The sequence below is a fragment of the Carcharhinus amblyrhynchos genome, chromosome 8, assembly GCF_965287045.1.
Source record: "Carcharhinus amblyrhynchos chromosome 8, sCarAmb.v2.hapA, whole genome shotgun sequence".
NCBI classification, from domain to species: domain Eukaryota; kingdom Metazoa; phylum Chordata; class Chondrichthyes; order Carcharhiniformes; family Carcharhinidae; genus Carcharhinus; species Carcharhinus amblyrhynchos.
The window spans coordinates 120,551,339-120,570,350 of NC_137331.1; the positions used below are offsets into that span (position 1 = coordinate 120,551,339).

Sequence of the window (19,012 nt, forward strand, 5' to 3'; positions counted from 1 at the left end):
GGATAGTGTGGTGCAATTAGTGGAGTGTCACAAGGATCAGTGCTTGGACTTGAGCATGGGAGCACTACCACCTACAAGTTTCCTCCAAGTCAGGCACCATCCTGACTTGAAAATATATCACCGTTCCTTTGCAGTCGCTGGGTCAAAATCCCAGAACTCCCTCCCTAACAGCACAGTGGGTGTACCTACATGGACTGCAGCAGTTCAAGAATGCAACTCACCACTACCTTCTCCAGAGACAATTAGGGATGGGCAATAAATACTGCCCCAGCCAGCAATGCCTACATCCGATATTTGAGCCTCAATTCAGCATCCCTTAAGAATCATGTACCTCTCATCCCCCCTCCCCAAAATCATGTACCTCTCATCCCCCCTCCCCAAAATCATGTACCTCTCATCCCCCCTCCCCAAAATCATGTACCTCTCATCCCCCCTCCCCAAAATCATGTACCTCTCATCCCCCCTCCCCAAAATCATGTACCTCTCATCCCCCCTCCCCAAAATCATGTACCTCTCATCCCCCCTCCCCAAAATCATGTACCTCTCATCCCCCCTCCCCAAAATCATGTACCTAACTCCCAGCCCCCCTCCCCAAAATCATGTACCTCTCATCCCTCCTCCCCAAAATCATGTACCTAACTCCCAGCCCCCCTCCCCAAAATCATGTACCTCTCATCCCTCCTCCCCAAAATCATGTACCTAACTCCCAGCCCCCCTCCCCAAATCATGTACCTAACTCCCAGCCCCCCTCCCCAAATCATGTACCTAACTCCCAGCCCCTACACATTTCCAATCCCCCGTCCCCCATACCTGCTCCAGTTGACATTAGGAGTGGTCCTGCACACTCACTCTGTGAGGAAACACTTGGCCAAAAGGCAGCTCAGCAGCAGCATCACCACGCATGCGCCGCACAACCGGTGCAGCGCTACTGCGCATGCCCCCGATCGCTGCAACCGGAGCGCGCCTGCGCCAATCTGTCAGCCGCATGTGCACTGAGTGGGCAGTCAGCCCCTCACCGTGCAATAATCTCAGCTTCACAGCCTACATCAAGCCAAGATGTCCCAAATGATCTGCCGAATTTGCTAATATTACAGAAAAAACTACCGAACGAGAAGTCAGTCAGTCAATCGGGCTACCCGTTCCAGCCAACCGTCAGCCACGTGAAATGTTCTCGCGCAAGCGGCTGCGACTCCAATTCCCGGCATCAGACAGGCTGCGCAGGTGGTTATGGGAGGTGTGTCCAACTGGGGACTACAAATCCCAGTGTGCTGTCGGTGTCGCATGCGCAGTATTCAGTGATCCGACACTGCGCGCGGACTTGCGAAGCAGCATTGTGGGAGATGGGTCCAACGGGGGACTACAAGTCCCAGGCTGCTGTGCGCCCTGGTTGCGCGTGAGCGCTAGTCACTGCTGGGTCTGAGGGACTCGAGTGGCTCTGTGATCTTGCTGGGAGAGAATGGCAGCGCTGGTCAGGAGGATTGTCAGCACCACGAAGGCACCTGGGGCAATCGGTCCCTACAGGTAAATCCTGCTCAGTAACTTTGATAGGATGGTGAAGTGACCTTAAATAGTTTTTAACATTGTTATAGTTGTCAACTCATACAAACTTATGGAACGGCTGTATTTTTGTTGTAAAATAGTTGCATTTAAAGTAAGCATTACAATCCTTCAGAAGTACTTAATTGATTCTAAAATACTTTGGAGATCGTGAAGGGTTCTATATAAATGCACATTCTTGCTTTAAAACAAATAACTAGTCTGACCACCTTATTATTAAAGTTGATCTTTCTCTACACTCATTTTACACCCTGCAGGGTGGCACAGTGGTACAGCTGCCTCACAGCGCAAGGCAGCTAGGTTCAATTCCCCACTTGGGTTACTTTCTGTGTGCAGTCTGCACATTCTCTCTGTGTCTGTACGGGCTTGCTCCAGGTACTCTAGTTTCCTCCCACCATTGGAAAGACGTGCTGGTTAGATGCTAAATTCTCCCTCAGTGTACCCAAACAGGTGCCAGAGTGTGTTGATTAGGGATTTTCACAGTAACTTAATTGCAGTATTAATGAAAGCCTATTTGTGACACTAATAAATAAACTTAAACTCCTTTCCTCCTCCCCTATGTACTCAATGAACAGTATGCTTTGTCTGTATAGTGGACAAGAAAGAATATGTCTCAGTGTATACCAATGTGACAATAAATCAAGTCAAACTGTAAAGTATGACAAAGCACTGTGGATTTCTGAAGAGCTATATTGAACTCAACTCATTATTTCCCTCTCTTCAAATTCTGCCAGACCTGCCCTTTGGCCAAAATCAAGTGTTGGATCGAGCCCAATATCTTATCTTGTCACCTTGGATCTTGTTTGCTTCTCTTGTGAAGACCATGATTTGGGTTCATTTTGAATCTGGTTTTTGGAACAAGCAAAAAGATGGATTTGAGCTTGCCTGTCCATTCCGTGCATTGGCTTTGTAACTTTAAGAATGGAGTAAATATTATTTTTAAACCTGCTTGAGTTTTTCCAACACTTTTTGTTTTTATTTCTGATAATTAACATCTGTAGTGTTTTGCTTTGTTTTTTATTTGAGGGCTACAACCTGTCCCTTTCTTGGATTTACTAGATGCTAATGGGACTTATGATTTGAGGTTTAAGGAGAGGCTGGATAGAATGGGACATTTTCCCTGGAGCATGGGAGGCTTAGGGTAGATCCTGTAGAGGTCTTTAAAATAATGAGGGGCATAGTCAACGTCTTTCCTGAAAGGTAGGGGAATCTAAAACTAGATGGCATAGGTTTAAGGTGAGAAGGGAGAGCTACAAAAGGATCCAGAGGGACAATTTTTTCACAGAGTGTGGTGAGCTGCCGGTGGTAGTAGTAGAGGCAGATACAATTTTTTGTTTAGACAGTTATATGGGTGAGATGAGTTCAGAGGAATATGAGCCAAATGCAGGCAATTGGGACTAGCTTAGTGGTTTTAAAAAAAGGGGGCGGCATGGACAAGTTGGGCTGAAGGACCTGTTTCTATGCTGTAAACCTCTGTGACTCTAGGTGAATGGGGAGGCAGGTTCACAAACGTGGCATATATAGACAGAGACACAATTGCAAGATCATTACAGATTGGAATGTGAAGATTGGTTGGAATGCAAATCTTTACAGGTAATCAAGTACAGAACAAACAGTGTGTGTGTTGAGAGGAATAATCACAGATTGAAGGGGTGTGAATTGTCTCAAGCCAGGACAGCTAGCAGGATTTTGCAAACCCATGGTGGGGGTTACATGTAGTGTGACATGAACCCAAGATCCCAGTTGAGGCTGAGCCTGCAGAACCTGGCTATCAATTTCTGCTTGGCGATTCTGTGTTATCATGAGAAAGGATCACCAAGTAGAAACTGTCCTGGCTTGAGACAATTCACACCTCTTTACCCTGTGATCATCTCTATATATGCCGTGTATGTGAACCTACCTCTCCACTCACCTGATGAAGGAGCAGCGCTCTGAAAGCTCATGATTCCAAATAAATCTGTCTGACTTTAACCTGGTGTAGTGAGACTTCTTATTGTGCCCACCCCAGTCCAACGCCAGCATCTCCACATCCGTAGATAGAAGGAGATTCTGTGGCCCAGATTCTTATAATTATCTGTGAACGAACAGTGTTTTCTATCCATTGCACTTCCCCACAGACTTTGTGGGTTTTACACTTGTGTTTTGTGATTGTTAGATAAAACAGTGCCCCTGTAGTAAGCAAGGGAACCAACTGCATATCTCATGAGAGTTCCCTGGGAAGCAACTTCATATCTCACTGGGAATTCCCTGACCAGTGAAGTGGTTGAGGCTACCTCGTTGAATGTTTTTAAGGCAAAAGTAGATAGATGTTTGAACAGTAAAAGAATTAAGGGTTATGGTGAGCAGGCGGGTAAGTGGAGCTGAGTCCACAGAAAGATCTACCATGATTTTATTGAATGGCGGAGCAGGCTCAAGGGGCTAGATGGCCTACTCCTGCTCCTCGTTCTTCTGTTCTTAATAACCAGCCAGATTGAAGAAACAAGGCCAGAGAAAAGGAAAAGCTAAAGCAATTCAGTAAACAAAGGGAAAATTTCTTTCCTCTTATGCAAATTAATCTTGAGACTGATTTAAGAAGTCATAAAATCTAAACACCAGCACCCACTACAGTGTGGACCAGCAGTATTTATAACAGCCATAATGTTCTGACAATAGTTTACTCCAAAGGTCACTTTGCTTTAATACTAATCTGAGGCTGGAAGTGAGGTTAATATCGACAATGGCTACAAAACGAGTTTGTGTCTACACTCCCAAAGCTCCAGTTAGACTTGGAATTTACAGGTACCGTACAACGGCATAACAACGTGTTGGGCTTATGTTCAAGTTAGGAACTTATGCTTTGAGTGTAACACTGTGATGGTCAGCTTTTCTTTATATTGTTCTGATCTGTTTAACGGGGTGAACTGATTCCTCTCCTTGTTTATAACTGACTCAGACTTTTGAAAATAAAAGGGAGGGGTACTGTGCCAGCTTTTTAACTGTGCATATCATGATTCAAGAAATAAGCTAGTTTTAAGTTAACAACGAAAGAATTAGTTTTATTTCTAACTCGCTCGGGTAAAGACACAGACCTGATTGACATAAGGTTTAAAATATACAATTGTACCAAAGTACCCACAAATACAAAAAACAACATGCACTCAATGGACCCCCGCCAAATGTGCAAAATAAGAAATGAAACCCGTCAAAGTAAAACTTGACCAAGCAGCAAATCAAGTCCGCCAGCAAAAAATTCTGTGTGTTTAGAGGCTTGTTTATAGGTGAAGAGTTCTGGTCGACAATAGCTGCTGATTCTTGGGGTTTCTCACTGGAGATACAGAGCCAACCACATTGTTGTGGTTCAGGAGTTGTGTGTAGGCCAGGTGGAATTGAAAGGTGGCCACAAAATTGCCATTGAATAAATAACATTTAGTTCACTAATGTCCTTTAGGGAAGGAAATCTGGGTAAGGATGGCAGATTTCCTTTCCTAAAGGGCATTAGTGAACGAAATGTTTTTTATTCAATGGCAGGTTCGTGGCCATCATTTCTGAGACTTCTTTCAATTCCAGATTGTTTAATTGAATTTAAGTTCCACAGCTGCCATGGTGGGCTTTTTTTTTTTGGGAAAAAAAAGTCATTCGTAGGATGTGGGTGTCGCTAGCTGGACCAGCATTTATGGCTAACTCACTAATTGCCCTTGAACTGAGTGGCTCGCTGGGCCACTTTAGGTAATATTTAAGAGTCAGCCATATTGCTGTGGGTCTGGAGTCACATATAGACCAGACGAGGTAAGGACGGCAGATTTCCTTCCCTAAAGGACATCGGTGAACTAGATGGGATTTTATGACAATCGACAATGGTTCCATGGTCACCATTAGAATTTTAATTCCAGATTATTATTGAATTCAAATTTCACCATCTGCTGTGGTGGGATTTGAACCCAGGTCTCCAGAGCATTACCCTGGGTCACTGGATAAATAATGCCACTGCTTCACCAGAGAATGTCCTCAGTGCATTAGTAAGAAGTCTTATAATACCAGGTTAAAGTCCACTAGGTTTATTTGGAATCATGAGCTTTCAGAGCACTGCTCCTTCATCAGCACTCCAAAAACTCATGATTCCGAATAAACCTGTTGGACTTTAACCTGGTTGTGAGACTTCTTACTGTGCCCAGCCCAGTCTAATGGCGGCATCTCCACCTCTGAGCATTAGTTTCCGCCTCTGGATTACTAGATCATTGACATTACCACCATACTGTCTCCCTGTAAACTGGTCTTGTGACCTAATTTAAAGTTGTTTAGAGTTTATTTATTAGTGTCACAAGTAGGCTTACATTAACACTGCAATGAAATCAATTTTGTGATAACTCCACACCCACCACTGCCTGTTAGTAATATGATACAACAATGGTCAGGGAGAATTGGCAGCAGGGTTTGGAACATTAATAGTTTTAAAAATTGGGAACCTGTTCTAGATATTAACACTTTAAGATGTTTTTTGTATGCATCTCTACAAGCAGCAGTTGCTCTGTGTGTGTATGGTGTTTGTTAACATTTGCTTTACTCTCATGGTTGATAATCTAAACCAGTCTAATTTTTCAGGGGACACAACCACTAGTGAATGTTAAGCCTCTTACTGTCCAATGTATAATAATATAGAGAAATATAGTACTTGGCGATTTCTGTGCTCCTCTCATTCTGCTTTGTGCACATCGTATTTTCCTTTTCCACAACTTGGGCAGCTGTGTCATGGGACTTTTTTTATTATTTCTCCTTGGGATGTGAACGTTTCTGGCAAGACCAGCCTTTATTGCCCATCAGAATCATTTCAGATGGCAGTTGAGTCATATATAAGCCAGATTGGGTAGGGACAGCAGATTTCTTCCCGGAAAGTTATTGAGCCTAGTGGGTTTTTATAACAATTTGGTAGTTTCATAATCATTGTTTATAAAGTAAGCCTTTTATTCCAGATTTATTATTTAATTGAACTCCCTCAGCTGCTCTGGTGTGACTTGAACTTGTATCTTCGAGAGCGTTGTCCTCTGGGTCTTTGGATCACCAGTCCAGTCACAGTACCACTTGACTTGATTTACTATTGTCATTTGTATTAACATAGTAAAAAGTATTGTTTCTTGCGCACTATACAGACAAAACATACCGTTCATTGAGGAGGAAATGAGAGTTCGGAATGTAGTGTTACAGTCATAGCTAGGGTGTAGAGAAAGATCAACTTAATGCAAGGTAAGTCCATTCAAAAGTCTGACAGCAGCAGGAAAGAAGTTGTTGAGTCAGTTGGTACGTGACCTCAGACTTTTGGTTACCAGATCTTATATCACAGTGTGCAGTTCCCTGTATATATCTGTAGTGTCTCATTTTTGTGAATAACTTTAAAACTGAGTAAAGATTGACCGACTGGTTGCAAAAAATTTAACTTGGGAGTTATTTATTGCAGTAAAAAAATGTGTTTTCATTGGGCTTTCTAATTGAGTATCACAAGTTGAATATAACTGTCGTTGCAAAATCCACACTGTCATCGCAAAATCTGCACTGTGCATATTGCACAATGTTAGATAATTTCTTGGTCTATCCTTTATTTGTTGCATATTAATTGGTGTTTAACTGTTTAATGCCAGTGCCATATGACCATTAGGAATAAATAGTGCAAATGCACCATTTTATTAAATTATTTACTTCAATTGTTTTTCTACTGTCTATGTAATTTTCTCTTCTGCTTCCCCTTTCTCATCCACCCACCCTATCTCCTGCTATTCTGGGATTTAACTCCACACTCATCTTACCAAAGTGAGGCTCCTCTTCATTCCTGAGCTACGTTGCCTTGGGTTCTGCAGTAATTAGGGAAGGAAGAGTGCTGACTCTTCACCTCACTCACTAATTGTTGACCACAGAATTTTTGTGAGCTTTAGGACAGAGACTGGCTCTGTGTCTGATCCCATACACTGCCTTCTGCAGAGAGTCTGTGAATCTCAAACTGGGCCAATGTAATATCCCTAGCTACCATTGTGGATTGGATAAGACCATGGCTTGAATCTGGGAGCTGCTGACGTATGGCTGTACTATTGTAAGAGACATAAATGAGCATATAACACTCCACAATTTTTAGGCATTGAATCAAGAGACAATCATAGAATCCCTGCAGTGCAGAAGAAGCCATTTGGCCTATTGAATCTGCAGTGACTCTCTGACAGAGTATCTCACCAACACCCTGTCCCCAATCTATCCCTGCATATTTACCATGGCTAATCCATCTAACCTTCACATCTTTGGACTGTGGGATGAAACCGGAGCACTCAGAAGGAATCCCATGCAGCTACAGGGAGAACGTGCAAACTCCACACAAACAGTCACACTCACACAAGGCTGGAATTGAACCCGGGTCCCTGGAGTTAAGGCAGCAGTGCTAACCACTGTGCCACCATGTCATCTAGTACCACAGTTGGAAGAGACACCACACAGGCATTTATGGAGCACCTTTAACATAGTAAAACATCTCAAGGTGCTTCATAGAAGTCTAATCAGACAAAATTTGGTGCTGCTCCACATGAAGAGATATCAGGGTTGGTGACCAAAAATTGATTGAAAGGCAGAGGGAATTATTGTGCTTGGTCCCTCCATCCACTGTACTGTTGTGTGGTGCGCTGTGTGGCTATGATCATTTTGTAAATGTATTTTGTAGCCAAGCAGTGGTGGTAGATCGAACCATGTACATTTCTGGGCAGCTGGGGTTGGATCCTGCAACTGGACAGCTTGTGACAGGAGGAGCAACTCAGGAAGCGAAGCAGGTAATGTGTAAGCTTCATTAATAACAAATTCCTGGCCAATTAATGCTGTACCTTTTTGTGTTGTAGAATACTGCAGTGTAGACAGAGGCCTTTGGGCCCATTGAGTCTATCTTTCGAAGCTCGGTCATATTTTATATTTTCATATTTTAATCTGATGCCATTCTGAAGCCAGGATTTTCAATGAACTATGCAGTGCGTTCCAGATAATGACCGCTCATTACGGAAAAAGGTTTATCCTCATTTAGCTCTCTTCAGTCATAAACAACTTATTTTTATTTGCTCTATCCAAACACTTTGTAATTTTAAACACCTTTATCAAATCTTGTAATAATTCCTGTCAACAGTTGGGTAAACAACAACTGAAATGTTCAATTACCTATAACTATAATACAAAGGCTTTCAGCTTCTAAGAAGGTTTTGGGATAGAAATGCGAGCTCACCAAGATGATCCCCCACCCTGGTTCATGTGACCCTCTGCAAATAGACCTTTAAAGGGACAAGCACCTCAAATCTCCTCTAACCTTTCTTGGTTTAGGAAAGTGACTTCTCCAGTGGATCCACATAACTGTATCCCTTCATCTCATTCCAGCAAATTTCTTCTGTACTCTCTCCAAAAACTCACTTCCTTCCCAACGTACAATGCCCAGAGTTAGACACGTTGGAGGTGATTCTCCCAGCTTGCTGCACTGCTCAACGGGCCAGGAGACAACAGCCAGCAGAGACCGTTTCGCGGATTCTCCGCTGGGCGCCCAGGTCTCTGCGCTGCTCTGCGGCAAAGATTTTTAGTGTCATCAGCTCTGTGCTGGGAATTGGAGCTGAACTGATTTCAATATTTAAATTTGATTTACATCCATTAGCATAGAGTCATAGAAGCTTACAGCATGGAAACAGACCCTTTGGGCCAAATTGTCCATGCTGCCCCTTTTTTAACCCCTAAGTTAGTCACAGTTGCCCGCATTTGGTCCAGATCCCTCTATATCCAACTTACCCATGTAATCGTCTGAATGCTTTTTAAAAGACAAAATTGTACCCACCTCTACTACTACCTCTGGCAGCTTGTTCCAGACACTCACCACCCTCTGTGAAAAAATTGCCCTTCTAGATCCTTTTGTATCTCTCCCCTCTCACCTTAAACCTATGCCCTCTAGTTTTAGATTCCCCTACATCTGGGAAAAGATATTGACTATCTAGCTGATCTGTGTCCCTCATTATTTTATAGACCTCTATAAGATCATCCCTAAGCCTTCTATTCTGCAGAGGAAAAAGTTCCAGTTTATCCAGCCTCTTCTTATAACTCAAACTATCAAGTCCCAGTAGCATCCTAGTAATTTTTTTCTGGACTTTTTATCTAGTTTAACAATATCCTTTCTATAATAGGGTGACCAGAACTATACACAATATTCCAAATGTGGCCTTACCACTGTCTTGTACAACATCAACAAGAGGTCCCAACTCCTGAATTCGATGTTCTGACCAATAAAACGAAACATGTCGAATGCTTTTTTCACTACTCTGTCCATCTATGACTCCACTTTCAAGGAGCCATGAACCTGTACCCCTAGATCTCTTTGTTCTATTAATCTCCCCAATGTCCTACCATTAACTGAGTAAGTTCTGCCCTGGTTCAGTCTACCAAAATGCATTACCTCGCATTTATCTAAATTAAACTCTATCTGCCTTTCGTCAGCCCACTGGTCCAATTGATCAAGATCCTGGTGCAATTCTAAATAACCTTCTTCATTGTCCACAAACTTACTTACTATGCCTACTAGATTCTCATCCAAATCATTAATATAAATGACAAATAACAGTGGACCCAGCACTGATCCCTGAGGTACACCTCTGGTCACAGGCCTCCAGTTTGAAAAACAACCCTCTACAATCATCTTCTGTCTTCTGTCATTAAGCCAATGTTGTATCCATTTAGATACCTCACCCTGGATCCCGTGAGATTTAACTTTAAGCAACAACCTACTATGCAGCATCTTGTCAAAAGCCTTGCTAAAATCCATATAGACAACATCAACTGCATTGCCCTCGTCTACCTTCTTGGTTACCCCTTCAAAAAAACTCAATCAAATTTGTGAGACATGATTTTCCACTCACAAAGCAATGTTGACTGTCCCTAATCAGTGCTTAAGTCTCGAAATGCCTGTAGAGGACTGTCCTCCAGCTAACTCATTGGTTTTAATTTTTTTATTCACTTAAGGGATGTGAGCTTTGCTGGCTAGGCAAGCATTTATTACCCATCCTTAAATATCCTTGAGAAGATGGTGGTGGTCTTCTTGAGCCGCTGCAGTCCATATGGTGTAGGTACACCCACAGTGCTATTAGGGAGGGGGGGGGGCGGGGGATTCCAGAATTTTGAGTTAGCGACAGTGAAGTAGTGCGATTATATTTCCAAGGCAGGATGGTGAATGGCTTGGAGGGGAACTTGCAGGTGGTGGTGTTCCCAGGTATCTGTTGCCCTTGTTCTTTTAGATGGTTGTGGCCATGTGATGGGAAGATACTGCCTAAGGAACCTTGGTGAGTTGCTACAATGCATCTTATACTTGGTACACCACTGCTGTGTCAGTGGTGGAGGAAATGAATGTTTGTGGACGTGGTCCCAATCAAGCAGACTGCTTTGTCCTGAATCGTATCGCTACTTCTGAACATCATGTCCTTTCTCCACTGACTTATTTTCTCGCCTGATTTCCTTAGTAAAATGTTCCAGTTCACATTGCTGCTCTTTGATCTATTGAATGCTCCCTGGAGTAGTAATAATCAGTGACATTTGTGCCTTGCTTGGTTACTAGACCATACTGGCAGTACTTTATCTGCCACTGATCATATATAGATTCAGTATGCATTGTGTTGTTTGACACTTTTGTCTCAATCCTTAATACTTTTAGTCAGAAGTGTTGCAAATGCATGTTTACCACGAATGTAAATATAAACCAAAATATTCATGTTAGTAATTAAAGGTTCATCAAAAATATATTCGACAAGTTGTGTGAATTGGTAAATATATGGCAGATGCATTATAATGTGGATAAATGTGAAGATATCACTTTGGATGGAGGAACAGAATGGCAGAATATTATTTAAATAGTGATAGATTGGGAAATGTTGACATACAATGGGACCTTGGTGAGCTGGGACACCCATCACTGAAAGCAAGCATGCAGATACAGCAAGCAGTTAGGAAGGCAAATGTTATACTGGCCTTCATTGCAAGAGGATTGAGTACAGAAATAAGGATGTATTAATCCAGCTGTACAGGGCCTTGGTGATAACACACTATGCAGTTATCTAAGAAAGGATATATGTGCCATAGAGGGAGTGCTTTCTGGGATGAAAGGATTGTTGTATGAGGAAAGACTGGGTCAACTAGACTGTATTCATACAATCCCTACAGTACAGAAGGAGGCCATTCAGCCCATCCCGTCTGCACCAACCACAATCCCACCCAAGTCCTATTCCTGCAACCCCATTCGCTGGAGTTTAGAAGAATGAAGAGATCTGATTGAAATATATAAAATTCTGACAGAGTTAGACAGGCTGAATGCAGGGTTGTTGTTTCCTGTAGCTGGAGGATCTAGACATAGTAAGAAGTCTCACAACACCAAGTTAAAGTCCAACAGGTTTATTTGGTAGCAAACACCACTAGCTTTCAGAGCGTTGCTCCTTCATCAGGTAAGTGGGAGTTCTGTTCACAAACAGGGCATATACAGACACAAACTCCATTTACAAAATAATGGTTGGAATGCGAATCTTAGGGTCTAGAACAAGGGTCCGCAATCTCAGGACAAGGCCAACGCCATAAAGGATATCACTTAAGGGTGGTGAACATGTGGAGTTCTATACTACAGAAGGCTGCGGAAACCGAGTCACTGAATATACTTGCTCCCAAATATAAGCAAGTTCTGTTAGATCATAGATCATAGAAACCCTGCAGTGCAGAAAGAGGTCCTTCGGCCCATTGAGTCTGCACCGAACAGAATACCACCCTGGCCCTACCCCCATATCCCTACATATTATTATACCCACTAATCCCTCTAACCTACACATCCCTGGACACTAAGGGGCAATTTCTTAGCATGGCCAATCAACCTAACCCGCACATCTTTGGACTGTGGGAGGAAACCGGAGCACCTGGAGGAAACCCACACAGACATGAGGAGAATGTGCAAACTCCACACAGACAGTTGTAGGAAATACCTGTTGATCTAGGAATACCTGTTGATCAGGTATTCTGTAAACCACTGATTTTCTGTTTAGTTATGTTTGATATCCTAACTGTTTTGGAGAGAATCGTCCATTTTTCACTGGATAAGAACATAAGAAATAAGAACATAAGAAATAGGAGCAGGAGTAGGCCATCTAGCCCCTTGAGCCTGCCCCGCCATTCAATAAGATCATGGCTGATCTGAAGTGGCTCAGTTTCACTTTCCTGCTTTCTCCCCATAACCCTTAATCCCCTTGCCTACCAAAAACCTATCTACCCGTGTCTTAAATATATTTAGCAAGGTAGCCTCCACCACTTCAACGGGCAGAGAATTCCAGAGATTCACCACCCTTTGAGTGAAGAAGTTCCTCCTCAACTCCGTTCTAAACTGCCCCCCCTTATCTTGAGGCTGTGCCCTCTAGTCCTGCTGTCCTTTCTGAGCAGGAAGAACCTCTCCACCTCTACCCTATCCGTCCCCTTCATCATCTTATACGTTTCAATAAGATCCCCCCTCATCCTTCTAAACTCCAACGAGTACAAGCCCAGTCTATTCAGCCTCTCTTCATAGTTCAACCCCCTCAACTCCGGTATCAGCCTAGTGAACCTCCTGTGCACTCCCTCCAAGGCCAAAATATCCTTGCACAAGTGCGGCAACCAAAACTGCACACAGTACTCCAGATGCGGCCTCACCAGTGCCCTGTACAGTTGCAGCAAGACCTCCCTACTTTTATATTCAATCCCCCTCGCTATGAAGGCCAGCATCCCATTTGCCTTCCTGACCACCTGCTGCACCTGTAGGCTGGGTTTTTGCAACTCATGCACAAGGACCCCCAGGTCCCTCTTCACCGTAGCATGCTGCAGCTTTTCGCCCTTTAAATAGTAGTCCCTCCTACTATTATTCCTGCCAAAGTGGGTAACCCGGCTAAGTTTGGTGTAATCCTAGGAATAGTCCTGTGATCCATCAACGGTTGATACTCGATGACTGTCACCAATAGAGTAACATTGGGTGCACTTTCTGAATCGTTATTGTCTAGGACCTAATCTTTGAAAGTTATTTGCAAGAATTGGGCATGCAGACTGTGCTTTAATTATGAGATATTTTGCAATCCAAAACTTTAACATGAATTAATCTTTACTTTGAAAAACTTGTAGCTATTTAAATGATTTGCAATCTCAAAAGAGATATGTGGGGAAAATCTTTTAAGATTCTAAGTAAATTTGCGCAGAATAATGACTGAGAAGGAATGACTGATGATCTGAACTAATTTGTAATGTTGTCTGTGGCAGGCGCTTATCAACATGGGAGAGATCCTCAAGGCTGCAAACTGTAACTACGATAATGGTATGAGGCGAAAATGTGGCATCCCTCCTTTTGCCGCGTAGAAAACATGAATGTTTTTTCAATTATAAATCAGGAAGACTAATGTAGAGGGGAAAAGATCGTTGAATATTTTTTGATATGTGCTTAGTGAGGGATATCATCAAATCTACTTTCTGCTGGAAATGGGAATTTAAAACAAATAGTGTGAATGCTGGAATTAAGTGCTGCAAACATGCAGAAGCTGTGGAAAAAGAAACAGTTCATGTTTCAGGTCGATGACCTTTTAATCTAGCCTGTGAAGTCATTGACCTGATATGTTAACTCTGCTTTTCTCTCTCTCTCTGTTAATGCTCCCTGATCTTCTGAACCATGGAGTCATAGAGGTTTACAGCGTGGAAACAGGCCCTTCGGCCCATTTTGTTCATGCCGTCCTTTTTTAAACTATTAAACTAATCCCAATTGCCCGCATTTGGCCCATATCCCTCTACACCCACTTTACCCATGTGACTGTGTAAATGCTTTTAAAAGACAGAAATTGTACCCGCTTTACTACAACCTCTGGCAGCTTGTTCCAGACACTCACCGCCCTCTGTGTGAACAAGTTGCTCCTCTGGATCCTTTTATATCTCACCCCTCTCACCTTAAACCTGTGCCCCCTAATTTTAGACTCCCCAACTTTGGGAAAAGATGTTGACTATCTCTACCTTATCTCTCATAAAATAAATCATTATTTTATAGACCTCTATAAGATCACCCCTAAGTCTCATTTGCTCCAGGGAAACGAGTCCCAGCCTATCCAACCTCTCCTTATAACTCAATCCATCAAGTCTGGGTAGCATCCTAGTAAATCTTGCCTGCGCTGTTTCTAGTTTAATAATATCCTTCTATAATAGGGTGACCAGAACTGTGCACAGTATTCTAAGTGTGGCCCTACCAATGTCTTGTACAACTTCAACAAGACGTCCCAACTCTTATATTCACTGTTCTGACCAATGAAACAAACGTGCCGAATGCCTTCTTCACCAGCCTGTCCACCTGTGACTCCATTTTCAAGGAGCTATGAACCTGTACCCCTAGATCTCTTTGTTCTGTAACTCTCCCCAAGACCTTACCATTAAGGAGTGGGATAGCTTGATCTTGGGTTCAAACATAGCTCAGCACAACATCAAGGGCTGAAGAGCCTGTACTGTACTGTACTGTTCTATATTCTATTAACTGAGAAAGTTCTGCCATGGTTCAGTCTATCAAAATGCATCACTTTGCATTTATCTAAATTAAACTCCATCAGCCCACTGGCCCAGTTGATCAATTGACCAGTTTGTGGCATTTTCTGTTTTGTTTTATTTACTTAATGGAATGATGCACTTTGTGTGGTAATGCTAAACTGACAATCTGGCAGAGAATATTACTTAAATCATTCTTTGAGAAGATAGATCATCTATGATGTGTTGACTTGGATTTAATTTTGTGCACTTACTAAGAAATGTTTTTTGAAATTTACATCATAGTTATAAAAACAACCGTTCTACTGGCAGACATCAGCGACTTCAACTGTGTTAACGATGTTTACAAGCAATGTGAGTATAGATCTCCATCTTTTGTGTAGCTTTATAGCGAGGGAAGTGTCAAGCACTGGAAACCAACAGAAGAGCAGGAGTGAACCATTGGGCTGTTTGAGCCTCAGAATCATAGAATCCCTGCAGTGCAGAAGAGACCGTTCGGCCCTCGAGTCTGTACTACTCTCTGACAGCATGTCTTATTCAGTCCCCTATCCCCAGAACCCCACGCATTTCCCATGGCTAATCAATCTCACCCAAACATCTTGGGATACTAAGAGACAATTTGGCATGACTAATCCACCTTATCTGCACATCTTTGGGCTGTGGGAGGAAACCGAAGCACCTGGAGGAAACCTATGCAGACACCACACAGTGACCCGAAGCTGGAATTGAACCTGGGTCCCTGGCTCTGAGAGGCAGCAGTGCTCACCAGTGTGCCACTGTACTGCCCTAAACCTGGGCAAACTAGATTTCTACCTCAACTCCACTTTTCCACCCTATCCCCATATCCTCTGATTCACTTTGTGTCTAAAAATCTTATCAGCTTCAGCCTTGAATGTGCTCAATGTCTGAGCAATGAGGGTTGGGGGGAGGGGGGGGGGTGGTGCAGGGTGGTAGTTGAAGCTGTTAACAAGCAAGTTCCAGGATTTTGAACCAGTGACAGTGAAGGGACGGCGATATAGTTCAGAGTCTGGAAGGTGTATGCCTTAGAGGGAAACTAGCAGATGATAATGTTCCCATGCATCTGTTGCCGTTGTTCTTCTAGGTTGTAGAGGCTGTGAGTTTGCTGCAGTGCATCGTGTAAGTGGTACACTGCTGCACTATGTGTCACTGACTGAGGGAGTGCATGATTGAGGTGGTGGAAGGGGTGCCCATCAAGTAGACTGCTTTGTCCTGGATGGTGTTGATCTTCTTGTGTTGTTGAGCTGCACTCATTAAGACAAGTGTAGAGTATTTCATCACATTCCGGACTTGTGCCTGATAACTGGTGGACAGGCTTTGAGTCAGGAGTTGAGTTACTCAGAATGTGAATCTTTTATCACCTATGCTGTCAACCCCTTAAGTACTCAGTTCCAGTGAGGCCTTGGGCTGTGAAATCCCAAAAATCAGTGATGAGCACTCATTGCACTCCCTCTAAAGCAGGTATAGATCTCCTATTTGTACATGGAAGGGGTTGGGGATTTAATAACTCCTGGAATTATAATCTGTGACAGTGAATTACTGCTATTTAACTACAATATTAAAACACTTTTCTACTGACAACCAGAGAAAAAGGACTTGCAACTGACTTCTTTAAATTTATATAAAACGCATTTACTGTTTGTGATTAACACCCTTCTCTTCTATTTTCCTATAGAGTGGCTGAGGTGAATAGCATAGGTACGTTTAAGGGGAAGCTAGATGACAGAGAAAGGAAAAGAATGGGAAGAGGAGACGTTTGTAGGCCCATAAACACTGGCTTAGAGCGTTTGAGCAGAATGACCTGTTTCTCAGCTCTAAATTCTGTGTGAAGTAAACTTGTTTTTTTTTCTCAGATTTCAAGACCAACTTCCCAGCCAGAGCTGCCTATCAGGTTGCTGCATTGCCACGGGTAAGATTGTTTGGTGACTCTCAGCAGCGGCATGGTGGTACAGTGGTTAAGTTTTTTTTCATTATTGACAAGTATGCACTGCAATGAAGTTACTGTAAAACTCCCCTAGTCGCCACACTCCGGCGCATGTTCAGATACACTGAGGGGGAAATTTAGCCTGACCAGTGCACCTAATCAGCACGTCTTTCAGACTGTGGGGGGGGGAACTGGAGCACTGAGAGGAAACCCACGCAGGCATGGGGAGAATGTGCAAACTCCACACAAACAGTCTCCGAAGTCTGGGAATCGAAACCGGGTCCCTGGCGCTGTGAGGCAGCAGTGCTAACTACTGTGCCATCATGCTGCCCGACACACTGCTGCCCAGCGCCGGGGACCTGGGTTTGATTCTGGTCTTTGGTGATCGTCTGTGTGGAGTTTGTACATTCTCCCAGTGTCTGCGTGGGTTTCCTCTGGGTGCTCCGGTTTCTTCCCACAGTCCAAAAATGTTCAGGTAGATAGATAGGCCATCCAGTCTAAGATGGATCACCTGCTTGGCACTTCAGACTGAAAATATTTGCAAGTGCTTCAGCCTGTCTGTGCCAGGCTTGCTGGATTGAAGATGACAATATTTGTAGATACATGAACAGAGCTGTTAAAGAAGGAGTTCAAGGATTTTGACCCAACAATAGTGTTGGAATGATGTTATCTTTCCAGCTCGATGGTGAGAGGCTTGAAGGGGAACTTGCTGGTGGTGGTGTTTCCATACGTTACATTGAAGCTTTGTAAGCCCATAAGGATTGGTGGGCTACATTGTGTTCTCGGCCCATGCCACTGACACATGTTTGTATGTCAAGATTTGCCTAATTTAGTGACTTTTCTTTTGCAGGGAGGTCGTGTTGAGATTGAAGCTGTGGCTGTGTTGGGGCCGATTATGGAAGGTGTCCTGGAACAGAAATTATAAACTGCTGACTAAAACTCTCAGTAGAAGGAAATCACTGCAATGTGATTTTGTTCCTTTGTATGGATCAATAATTTAAATGACACTTTCAAATTAAATGTGACTTTTTTAAAACTTTTCGACAAGAAGCGATGTTTATCAGTCGCCAATAGTGCTTTTATATCCAGTGATCAAAGTTTGGTGAAATATATAACATGAAATTAAGTGACTGGGCTTGTTTATTTATTGATGTTTTGCTCAGTTTTTTTCAAAACTCCTGGCTGACATTACAGCTCTGTGAGAAACACAGCAAAGTTTTTCAAGTGAGATGTTAAACTATGATCCTGCCTGCCAGTTTGCTTTTGGCAGTACTTGAAGAGGTACTTTCCTAAATTCCTCGCTCGTCCATTCGTCACCGCCAAAAACAGATTAGTGGCTGATTGGTTTGATGTGAAGAACAGTGCAGCAGAGGAACAGGCCCTTTGGCCCACCAAACCTGCGCTCACCTGTTCATGTGTCTATCAAGATACACCTTGAATGTTGCTAGCATGCCTGTTTCCACCACCTCCATGGGCAGCGTATTCCAGGCACTTGCCATCCTCTGTGTGAAAGACTTTCCCCGCACGTTTCCCCAAAACTTACCACCTCTCATCTTGAAACCTGTGCCTTCTTGTAGTCGACCTTTCCACCCTGGGAAGCAGCCTCTAACTATTCACCCTAGTCTATGCCTCTCATAATTTTGTAGACCTCTATCAGGTCGCCCTTCAGCCTCCGTTTTCCCAATGAAAACAACCTGAGTTTATCCAACCTCCCCTCATACCTAAAACCGTGCAGACCTGGTAACATTCTGGTGAACCTTCTTTGCACCTCTCCAAAGCATTCATGTCCTGGTACTGTGGCAACCAGAACTGCACATTCTATTCTAAATGTGGCCTGTATAAAACATAAGAACTAGGAGCAGGAGTAGCCCATTTGGCCCCTTGAGCCTGCTCCGCCATTCATAAGAACATAAGAAATAGGAGCAGGAGTAGGAATAATTCAATAATTCAATAAGATCATGGCTGATCTCCCCTTACCCATCT

At 43.2% G+C, this 19,012-nt stretch overlaps 2 protein-coding genes across 3 annotated transcripts in view; one reads left to right on the forward strand and one right to left on the reverse strand.

Moving 5' to 3' along the window:
• Nucleotides 1-891, reverse strand: part of pop1 (POP1 homolog, ribonuclease P/MRP subunit) — a 49,554-nt gene extending 48,663 nt beyond the window's left edge. The window contains exon 1 of the mRNA XM_080194727.1: nt 811-891. Within this exon, the coding sequence (XP_080050853.1) occupies nt 811-826 (16 nt within the window). The 5' untranslated portion in view covers nt 827-891. The remainder of the gene's footprint in view (nt 1-810) is intronic.
• Nucleotides 892-1,386: 495 nt separating this feature from the next.
• Nucleotides 1,387-18,155, forward strand: rida (reactive intermediate imine deaminase A). 2 transcript variants are annotated; one of them, XM_080194728.1, is made up of 6 exons: nt 1,387-1,521; nt 8,228-8,333; nt 13,831-13,885; nt 15,373-15,441; nt 16,959-17,014; nt 17,880-18,155. In XM_080194728.1, exons 1-6 carry the CDS (start codon nt 1,457-1,459, stop codon nt 17,952-17,954), a joined length of 426 nt encoding a protein of 141 aa, XP_080050854.1. In that variant the 5' UTR covers nt 1,387-1,456; the 3' UTR covers nt 17,955-18,155. The 2 variants fall into 2 exon arrangements, with proteins under 2 accessions (XP_080050854.1, XP_080050855.1); XM_080194729.1 differs by lacking the exon at nt 1,387-1,521 and adding an exon at nt 1,982-4,335.
• Nucleotides 18,156-19,012: the final 857 nt, after the last annotated feature.

Coding starts and splice junctions, on each gene's coding strand:
- rida (XM_080194728.1), top strand. CDS start 1,457: ATGGCAGCGCTGGTCAGGAGGATTGTCAGCACCACGAAGGCACCTGGG. Junction 13,886..15,372: donor AAACTGTAACTACGATAATG/GTATGAGGCGAA, acceptor TTTACATCATAG/TTATAAAAACAACCGTTCTA. Junction 15,442..16,958: donor TAACGATGTTTACAAGCAAT/GTGAGTATAGAT, acceptor TTTTTTTCTCAG/ATTTCAAGACCAACTTCCCA.